Here is a 10,262-nt window from a genome sequence, read left to right as displayed (position 1 = left end):
CAGTGAAGCTTTTTACAAGTAGGCCACCAGAGCTTCCAAAATGACAACTAGAAACTCCAATTATTCACAAAGCATCTTTCCGACTATTCAACCAAAATGACCCTTACTGATTACTATTTCAGAAAGTCTAACAGTCACAGGGATAGAAGGTTTGACTCCAAAGAGGGTGTCTGGAGAAGGAAGCGACTTTGGAAAGAAAGGAGATGCTGTAGGAAGTTCCCGAAGGCTGGGTTAGAGGAGTACCTGAGGTCTCCTAGAGGACACTTGTCCTTGCTGTGGGATCGAGACGCCCTGGTGATGAAGGGAGGGAAAGCTGGTACCTCTGACTCGGGAGTCAGCAGCCTCTGGGTGATCGTGAGTCACCTTGGTGCCAGAGCTGCCCGCTGCCACTCAGGACTGACAGCTGCCGACGTTACAGACTCCTAAAGCATGAGAACTCTGTGTAGACGTGGCGCGTGAAACGTCTTGAGAATCAGTACAACCCGTGCCTTAAACCTAGCGCCCAGCCACACACATCACCGGGACGTATTCAAATCCAGCACTGGCTTCCTCTCCACTTGAGATTCATGAACTGTTGATGAAAATAGAAGTTGGCGTTCATACTACCTACTGCCTTTCGTCTTGATCAACACTACCAGGACCACCTTGCACTGGGCGCCACAGAGAAGGATGAAGGAAAACTCAGAATGGCCAAGATATTTGCATTCAAGTACAACAAGCTAAGTTTAAGGTGAGGCAAATAATATGAAATCTTACACAAATCAGGCACGCTGCCAGGTTTCCTGGACTTCTATTTCCTGAAACAAGAGAATGAAAACGCTATATAACATTGTAAACACCGACTGTTCACCCTCACTTATGAATCCAAATTTTTATACATTAGAATTCTCGGTGAATGTGAGACAGAATGACACAGAGCAAAGAGCACATCACGTCCTGTTTGAAGGCTTGTTGTCGTTCTTGTTAAGTGCCGTCGAGTCGCAGACGACTCATAGTGACCTTACGAATGAAAGACCTGGACACTTGTATAACTTTCATCATTTCGTCATGTTCATAGAGTTTTCAGAGGCAAACTATTTCAGAAGTGGATGTCACTCCTGCTTTCAGGCTTGTTTTAATCAGGAAGCTGCACCAGACCCTATCCACTATGGGTAACTATTATCGTATTTGACACATCAGTGTCACAGTGTTTAGCATCACAGCAACCATGAGTTACCTCTGTACAGCAAGTGGACAGACAAATACTATACCACTTAGAAGAATGTTTGACAAAAAAGCAATTAAAACCAGGCCTGAGGGCCACAGAAAATCCTACAGCTGTGAAACCTTAGACAAATGACTTCGTTATCTCCAACATCAGAATTCTAGTGAACTAGAATAGAATAATTGGAGAAGTTTTAATTTTAAAAAAATTGCCTATAAAGGTGTGACAGGGATAAGGAGGACCACAGAGAAGAGGACAATAACAGGACTCATGACTTCAGAGGTGTAACCATCACTAGTTCTAAAGAGACAAGACGCAAGGCCATTGTTGGAGGCAGAAGGAGGGAGCCAGGCTAAAGAGGCTGTTTGAGGGTGGGGTGGTGCCTTGGCCAGAGACATCCTCAGTTCTCTGCTACAGGACACTTGCAAGGAAGTTTCAAGGTGCAAAGAACAGAGAAAGAAATAGGATCTGGAGGGAATAAGTGGAAGAATTTCATCAGCAGTAGGGGGTCAGGAGGGTGAGTAATGTCCATCTCAGAGGGTTGCTGTGAGGGTGCAGAAAGACATGCTGGGTGATGAGCTGGCAGAGAGAACACCTTCAGAAACCATGACAAAAATGCCATTCTTATTTACCCGAAATCACTTTCACACTGCACGGATATGATAGCTATTCCTCAGTAAATGCGAAGTGGAAAGTCAGAGAAAGAGAGAGAGACTCTCAACAAGGTGGGCTGACATGGTGACTGGAACAATGGATGCAAGTATGTCAGAGAGGGTCAGGATGGCAGAGTCAGAGAGAGTCAGGATGGTACAGAGTCAGAGAGGGTCAGGATGGTAGAGAGTCAGAGAGAGTCAGGATGGTAGAGAGTCAGAGAGGGTCAGGATGGCAGAGTCAGAGAGAGTCAGGATGGTAGAGAGTCAGAGAGGGTCAGGATGGTAGAGAGTTAGAGAGAGTCAGGATGGTAGAGAGTCAGAGAGGGTCAGGATGGTAGAGTCAGAGAGGGTCAGGATGGTAGAGTCAGAGAGAGTCAGGATGGCAGAGAGTCAGAGAGGGTCAGGATGGTATAGGGTCAGAGAGGGTCAGGATGGTAGAGAGTCAGAGAGGCTCAGGATGGTAGAGAGTCAGAGAGAGTCAGGATGGTAGAGTCAGAGAGGGTCAGGATGGCAGAGTCAGAGAGGGTCAGGATGGTATAGGGTCAGAGAGGGTCAGGATGGCAGAGAGTCAGAGAGGGTCAGGATGGCAGAGAGTCAGAGAGAGTCAGGATGGCAGAGTCAGAGAGGGTCAGGATGGTAGAGTCAGAGAGGGTCAGGATGGTAGAGTGAGAGAGCGTCAGGATGGCAGAGAGTCAGAGAGGGTCAGGATGGCAGAGTCCGAGAGGCTGAGGATGGCTAGAACAGGGTGAGGCTCAGCTCTGTTATTCACAGCACTGCTTGCAGGTGTAGATGACTCAACACCTCACAACAAATGCAAAGTAGGATAAGGATGAGTTAGCCTTCTCACACAGGCCACAATTAACAGCAGAACCTAAACAAACCCATCTGACTAACAGGAGAGCACGAGCTAAGAGAAGTCCCTGATCTGGTAGGCTTCATCTTCATCGGTAACTTCAGCCGATACCTAATAATAATATAACAAGACACGAATGAATCCAGAGGGTACTCTGTTGAGTGAAATGAATAAATTACAAAAGGACAAATATTATAGTTGTTGTTGTTGTTGTAACCATTGAGTTGGAACTGACCCATAGCTGACCCTCCAGTGGGTTTTCAGAGGCAGTCAGTTGCACAGAAGGAGACTGCCCATCCTTCTACAGAGGGAGGAGCTCCTGGATTCAGACTGTGCCTTCTGGATTGCAGTGCAATTTCTTACCACTAGGTCGCCAGGAAGTCAAAAAAGGTTTACACATAGAACGCAATGCTTTTTGGTTATCAGGGAGAGGATGGGGAAAGGAAGATAATTATATACTAGATAGTGGACACCTGCTAATTCTGGTCAAAGGAAAAACAATGCACAGTATGGGAGAAGTCAGTACAACTTGACCGAGGGCAATGAAGACACTGAGAAGTAGACGAGAATAAAGGGTGTGGTGAATTCTACAACATATAATTATGCAACAACAGTATCCAAAAACCTATGAGGGAAAACAACTATGAGATATCATCTCACTGCAGTCAGAATAGCAAAATTTAACAGAACAGCAAACAACAAATGCTGGCAAGGTTGTGGAGAAACTGGAACCCTGATTCCCTGTTGGTGGTAGTGTAAAATGATGCAACCACTGTGGAAGGTGGTATGGCGCTTTCTCAAAAAGCTGCAAATAGAGATACCATTTGACCCAGCAATTCCAATACTGGGAATATACCCCAAAGAGACCATAACTGACATCCAAGCAGATATATGCACACCCATGTTTATCGTGACTTTGTTCACAATAGCAAGGAGCTGGAAACAACCTAAGTGCCCATCAACAAACGAATGGATAGAGAAGCTGTGGTATATTCACACAATGGAATACTACGCTGCATTGAAAAACAAGGAACTCGTGTAATATTATTCCAAATGGGTGACCCTGGAGGACATTATGCTGAGTGAAGTATCTCATTCACAAAAAGACAAATATTGCATTGTGCCACTGTTGTAAAACAGGACTGACCTTGGGGTTGAGGGTGGGACTGAGAAAGACGGGTTCAATAATGTATACTGCTTTGAAACAGATGAGAGAGAAAACTGTTTAAAAGGGATATGTGATTAGGTATTTTTGTCATGACAGGAGTCCAAAGCGAAGGCTGCATAGTGGAGTGAACCTAGGGGGAGGGATTGTAAAACAATTAAAGAATTTTTCTTTTACTTTTCCAAGAGGGTAGTGTACTGGGAGGGGGGGGAGGAGAGGGTTGAGAGGGGAGAAAAGTGCAACAATGAATGAATGGAAATCCAAAGTCTCTGTAAATTTCCATTGAAATTAATAATAAAGAAAAAAAAGACAGAAGGGAAAAAAAGAAGAATAAATCTATGAGTGGTCACAGTGGTAGATACGCATTCTATCTAAAGGTGGGATGGGCTAATATGAGCTTACGTGTACATATATGTAGATATCATGGTAAGTACTTGTTGTTAAGTGCTGTTGAGTCGTAGACGACCCATAGCGACCCTATGAACAAAAGTCTTGAACACAAGCCTTTTATCTTTTCTCCAAGTTCACAGAGTTTCTGGAGGCAAGCTTTTTTGGACATGGATGCCACTCCTGCTTCCAAGCCGTAGTGGAATCCAGCCGTTGCACTCATCTTCCCAGCTGTAGGCACATATTTTTATGTGTCACATATATATTAAAGCTCTGGGACCCTAGTCGTAAGAAGATATGTTGCCAAACCAGAAGCAAATGGCTTGACCCCACCAGCTTCTCTGAGAGAGGATGAGTAATCTCTTCCTATGGGATTTATAGCCTCGGAAAGCCCATCGGAGAAAGAGCTACCAGTAGTCGGTTCCAACCTGACAGATTTATATTCATACATGTAAGAGAGCACATATGAGACAGGGTTCTGGAAACTTCCTTGAGGAACTGAGTCACTGGGTTTGAAGACTCAGGGCCATAATCTCAGGGGGCATTTACGTCAACTGGCTAAACTTAATTAATCAAGATAATGTTCTGTGTCCTAGTGAATAGTGCCTGAGATCCTAAAAACCTGAGTCACCATCTAAGATACAACTATCAGTGTGCTCCTATCCAGAGCGAAGGGCAGTGAAAGAAAATAAGGACTCGGTGTGTGTGTGTGTGTGTGTGTGTGTGTGTGTGTGTGTGTGTGTGTGTGTGTAATTAGTCCACAGGACTAATGTCCCGCACAAACCACAGCCTCCTTTAGCCAAAGACCAGAAAACCAGGATGGCGCTGTCCATCGCTACTGAGCTCAAAATAATATGTACCGCTACACAGAACAAAATTTCACCTCCTAATAAATGGCCAAATTGACTGTACTGACAGAGAATGGAGGACCCTCCAAGACTCTGATTCCCTTTTAACTTAGAATTGAGGCCAGTCCTAGAGGTGACCTTTCAGTTACATATCAGATAAGTTGATAAAATAAACATCACCACCCTCAAGAAGCTTGCTCCTTAGAATAATCAACTATACAAGGCCAAACAGGCTACGTGCTAAAAACATCCAAAGATGAGATAGCAAGGAGGCTGGGGAGAGCTCAAGCGATGGAAATGGGGACAGTGCAGACACATTGCAGGGATAGGAACCAAGGTCGCAGAACAATCTGTGTAGGGATTGTTGACTGGAAAACTAATTTGGTGTTTAAATATTAGCCTAAAATACAATAAAGTGTAATAAGAAGAAGAATAAGAATATATGTTATTATTAAATTCTCATAATAAAAATTGCTGTACAGAGGTCACTCGTGGTTGCTGTGAAGCTGAACCCTGTGACACTGATGTGTCAAATGTGATAATGGTCACCCATGGTGGGCAGTGCTTCCCGATTAAAACAAGCTTGGAAGCAGGAGTGGTGTCCACTTCCTAAGTGGCTTGTCTCTGGAAACTCTATGAACAGTTGCTCAGGTCTTTCGTTCATAGGGTCACTATGAGTGGTCTATGACTCGACAGCACCTAACAACAACAACATAATAAACTTATATAGTAAGTTAATGAAATATTTATCATTCTAATGAAGAAATTGAGGAACTCTCTAGAGAGGCTCACTAATTTGCCCAACATCACAAAACAAAATAAGAATTAAACTTTAGAGCCTGGCCCTGGAGTCTACGTAGGTAACTATCACGTGTACTGCAAAATAAGAAGGTAAAATTCACATCGGATGCTTGTCTGGATGGACTGTATTTTGTGGTATATCAGGAAGGCAAGGATTCAATTTGGATCAGGAAGAGTACAGACCGGGCAACAAGGTGGGGTTCAGTCTAACCTTGTTAGTGGGTGTCAAGGAGACTACAACTCCTAGGGAGCCCCTTGGCAGTATATCTGATCTCTGACCTATCCTGCACCTTCCTTGTCATCCCTGACACACTTGAGACCATTGCCACAGATGCTGCATCAACTTGTCTCACTGAGGGTCTTCCTCTCCTTCAGTGACCCTTCACCTTTCCAAGAAGGATACCCTTTGCCAAGGGCTGGTCTCTGCTAGCAAAGTCTGCTAACAACACATCCAACATTAAGTGTGAGGAAATCCACACAGGTTGGCAGGGACCAAACACTAGACAAAAGACGTGGGAAAGCAAAGGGTCCATGCACCCTAGCAAAGGAGAGGATGAAGGGAGAATAACACACACCCAGACTAAAAAGTGACATGAGGTTCCCCTGACGGAGGTGCCGGAAGGAACTTATTCTATTATTGGCTGAAACGCCACATACCCAGCAGATGTGACAACTGCAGTGCAGACAGTAACAGTAAATGCAGCTCCCCTTACAGCACCTCAGAATCAACTTGATTATATCCCAAAGCCTTCCAGGGCTGCAAAGGGTAAACATCGAATGAGACATGAGAGGTAAGGTGCTCGGAAAAAATCCCAAGAGGCAGCATGTGCCATTTGAGTTCCCTCAGTAGTGCTTCTGGGGAGGGAGGCTGGCCACTCCAAGGCCCTGGGCCCTTTGCTTTTTAAAACCAGCTAGATAGAGTCTGACATACTTGGGTCATGTTGCAAGGAGGGACCGGTCCTTGAAGGACGTCATGCTTGGGAAGGTGGAGGGACAGTGCAGGAGAGGAAGACCCTCAATGAGATGGATTGATTCAGTGGCTGAGGTCATGGGGGTAGGTGTGTGGGAGACAGCGAGGTTGGCACAGGATAGAGCAGGGTTTAGGGCTGTTGTTCATAGGGTCACTATGAGTCGCAGGAGACTCAACGGCACATAACAACAACAGTGCCATTATGGGTTGCCACAGTGACTGGCACCAGAGAGCATGGTGGGGATTGTGTTGATGGCAGAGGACAGGGCGACATTCCAATGTGTTGTTTGGAAGGTCACTAAGAGCTGGGGTGGACTTGAGGGTGGGGTGCCTAACGACAGCAGCAACAGTGCCATTGTTTTCTACTTGTTGAAAAGCTAAACTTCTCCTTGACCAACACCTAGGAGGGATGCCTACAATCTAAGGGTCCCCATTAAACAGGATATCGGGGAGAGAGGAGGCACAGTGGAGGCACTTTGCAATTAACTACTCATGTGTTATCTTTTCTAAGCAACTGTGATTTGAGTGAAGGCTTACAAAGTAAATTCAACCGTTCATGCAACCGTTCATGCACATTTTGTTCAATGACATTCACTTCAACACATACAGTGTTGTCACGCGCTGCCCACTTCCACGCTCCGGTGCTGCCTTCCATTAAGCCTTCTCTCCCTCACTCTGTCTTCCCTTTCTTCCTTGATATTATGCTGATCATCTCTTTTTTTATATATTACCTTTCCCTCCCCCTTTCTTAATATGCATCTATTATCGAATTACTGACTCTCCACTCCCCCTGCCCTCCCTTCCCATCTCTGGTAACCATTCAAGAATAACTCTGTGTCTAAATCCTCCCTTGACTTGTCTGAACAGTGGTCTTATACAATATTGTATATGTGTGCAAATCCTTGCTGTGGCTTCTGAACCAGCCCATGGCTGGCCTTCTGCTGGGGTTCTGAGGCTGACGCTCACACAGGAGGAGATGGTCTATCTTTGTCCCCAGGAACCACCAGTGATTTTGAACTGCTAGAGCGTGGCAGTGGGGGGTGAGCTGCATAATTCTCTTAGGACTATAACACCCTTTGTTGTTGTTGTGTATCACCAAGTCAGAACCGACACATAGCTACCCTCCAGGGAATTTTCAGAGGCAGTAACTCGCACTGGAGGAGTTTGTCCATCTTTCTCGCTAGGGGAGGATTCGAAATGCATGCCTTTGGGATTGCAGTGCAGCTTCTTACCACTCGGCCACCAGAGTTTCCTCAGGGCTCCTTTATATTCAGTTGTTACGTGCTGTCGAGTCGTAGATGACTCATAGCAATCCTATGAACGAAAGACCTGAACGCTTATAGAACTTTCATCATTTCTCCAAGTTCATAGGGTTTCTGGAAGCAAGCTGTTTTGGAAGTGGATGCCACTCCTGCTTCCCAGCTTGTGTGAATCGGGGAGCTCCACCAAAACTGTCCACCATGGGTAACCATTATCACATTTGACACAACAGTGTCACAGTGTGTGGCTTCACAGCAACTACCAGTTACCTCTGTACAGTAGATAGACAAATATTGGTGCCTTATCTTAAATACCTTTTCTGAAAAACTGTGATTATTCAGAATAGCCAAAGGGAAATAAAGACTCATTTTAAAAATTAACAGATAAGCTGGGTGAATGGAAAGACAATATACAGTAAGGGTTTCATTAGACACTCTGGTTAATTACAATGATCAATTGTAATTAACATTGTAAAAGAAAATCTCTATAAATGGTTGAAATGCAATATGATTTGTAAACTTCCATGCAAAATTTTCAAAATGAAAAAGAAATAAAGACTGAGTGTGGAAAGACGCCCAAGTTGGGAGGCCGTTTGAGTCTGGAAGGCCTGTTGCTGCTATGTAAGCTGACCCTTGCACGAGTTTTCAGAGGATGCAAAGTGCATGGGAACAAAGTGCTAATCTTTCTCCTGTGGAGCAGATAGTGTATTCGAACCACTCGCCTTTGCTCTGGCAGCCCAACTCCTTACTCAGTGGGCCACCATAGCGTCTCATTGGAAGGCACAGAGTCTGCCCCTAAACAAATGGAAAGCCCTAAAAACAAGGCAGGACTAGGAAAAAAGGAAAACTGAAGGCAATGCATTCAATCTCATTTACTGACATGAAAAAGGGAGGACATAAGCACGCTGACCTTTTTTGTAGACGTGAAGCGCTCCACTTCCAGAACTTTTGCTTTGATTGGGCAACCAAGGAGATATGTCTGTATGTTGGGCTCCTTAAACCCTTGAGTGTTATAAATAGCAGAGAAAGGAATAGACACTAAAAAAAAAAAGAAGAAGAAATTAAGCTATTGCAAGAATAAACTGTATCACAATAGTCTTACAGGCATCCTTTTAAAAAGTCATAAGGTGTTACAATGTGAAAGAAAACTAATGGCCCAATATTATTCCAGTGTTATGACCATTGAGAGACAGAAACATCAGTTACTTGGCCTGTGAATTCAAATCAAAGCCCTGCCAGCCACCCTGAGGAACTGTCTCCCCCGTCCTCCCCTCCCTGGGGCTTGGTCTTTACCTTCCTGTGCCTTGGGGTCACCAGGAGACACATCCAAGTCCACCTCCTCCCCCTCAAAGTGGAGCTCCCGCGTGTCCAAGTTTTCGATGAGGTTACTCATGTCGGCAGCGATTTTCTGCAGTGCCCCGGTGTCTACTCTTGCCTCACTTCTCAGCGACATGTTGACTTCTGACGGGATGAAGGGAAAGGGGCTGACAGAGAAAAAAAAGGGTCAAAGGGACTTAGTACTTTGATGCAAGAAAACACAGCACTCATCTGAATGCAGGCCTAAGGAGAGGGTATGCATACACGTCATCTGTCACTATGTGAGGCCCACCTCTTCATTTAGTTCCCGGTTTAACATTTAAAGGATTTCTGCTTGTAAATGAAACTGGAAGGAGGTGATCCATCATAAACAACAAAGAAAAAGACACGCAATCTTGAATGAACGTGATCATTTCTCTCTCACCCAGATACACTGACTTGGATAAGTGAAGAGAGATTCACAGCATTGGGGATTGCACTACCCAGACAGAAAGTGATGAAAAGGATGCCATATAAAATAAGAACATTTACGCATTTCCTAAAGAAAATTCAATAACAATTCACAATTGCAATACATGATTTGGGAAGTTGTTTATGGTTTCCTGACCTGCCCACATCTCATCTGTTCAAAATACACCAGGCAGGAGGAAAACCACCGCCTTGAGATTTCGGGGCTTGACTAGACTATCACCTGAGTTATAACGAGGAATGTGACCTGAAAGGAAATGTATTAATCCACCTATTCTGAAAGATACCTAAGCTTCAAGAATGACTCTTCTCTCACTCTTTAAGAAAACCCATTCTA

General features: G+C 44.6%; 1 protein-coding gene across 3 annotated transcripts in view; it reads right to left on the bottom strand.

The window, feature by feature from the left end:
• PLD1 (phospholipase D1, phosphatidylcholine-specific) overlaps window positions 1-9,621 on the bottom strand; it is a 158,193-nt gene extending 148,572 nt beyond the window's left edge. Inside the window, exons 1-2 of one of the 3 annotated variants that reach the window (XM_006890352.1) lie at window positions 9,434-9,621; window positions 9,051-9,178 (exon numbers count right to left, since the gene is read on the bottom strand). In XM_006890352.1, the coding sequence (XP_006890414.1) occupies window positions 9,051-9,178; window positions 9,434-9,593 (288 nt within the window). In that variant the 5' untranslated portion in view covers window positions 9,594-9,621. The remainder of the gene's footprint in view (window positions 1-9,050; window positions 9,179-9,433) is intronic. The other 2 variants (XM_006890354.1, XM_006890353.1) reach the window with 2 other exon arrangements.
• Window positions 9,622-10,262: the final 641 nt, after the last annotated feature.

This window comes from Elephantulus edwardii, unplaced genomic scaffold, assembly GCF_000299155.1.
Source record: "Elephantulus edwardii isolate Elephantulus edwardi_28Jun2011 unplaced genomic scaffold, EleEdw1.0 scaffold00088, whole genome shotgun sequence".
Taxonomy (NCBI): domain Eukaryota; kingdom Metazoa; phylum Chordata; class Mammalia; order Macroscelidea; family Macroscelididae; genus Elephantulus; species Elephantulus edwardii.
This window is presented reverse-complemented; position numbering and strand designations above follow the sequence as displayed.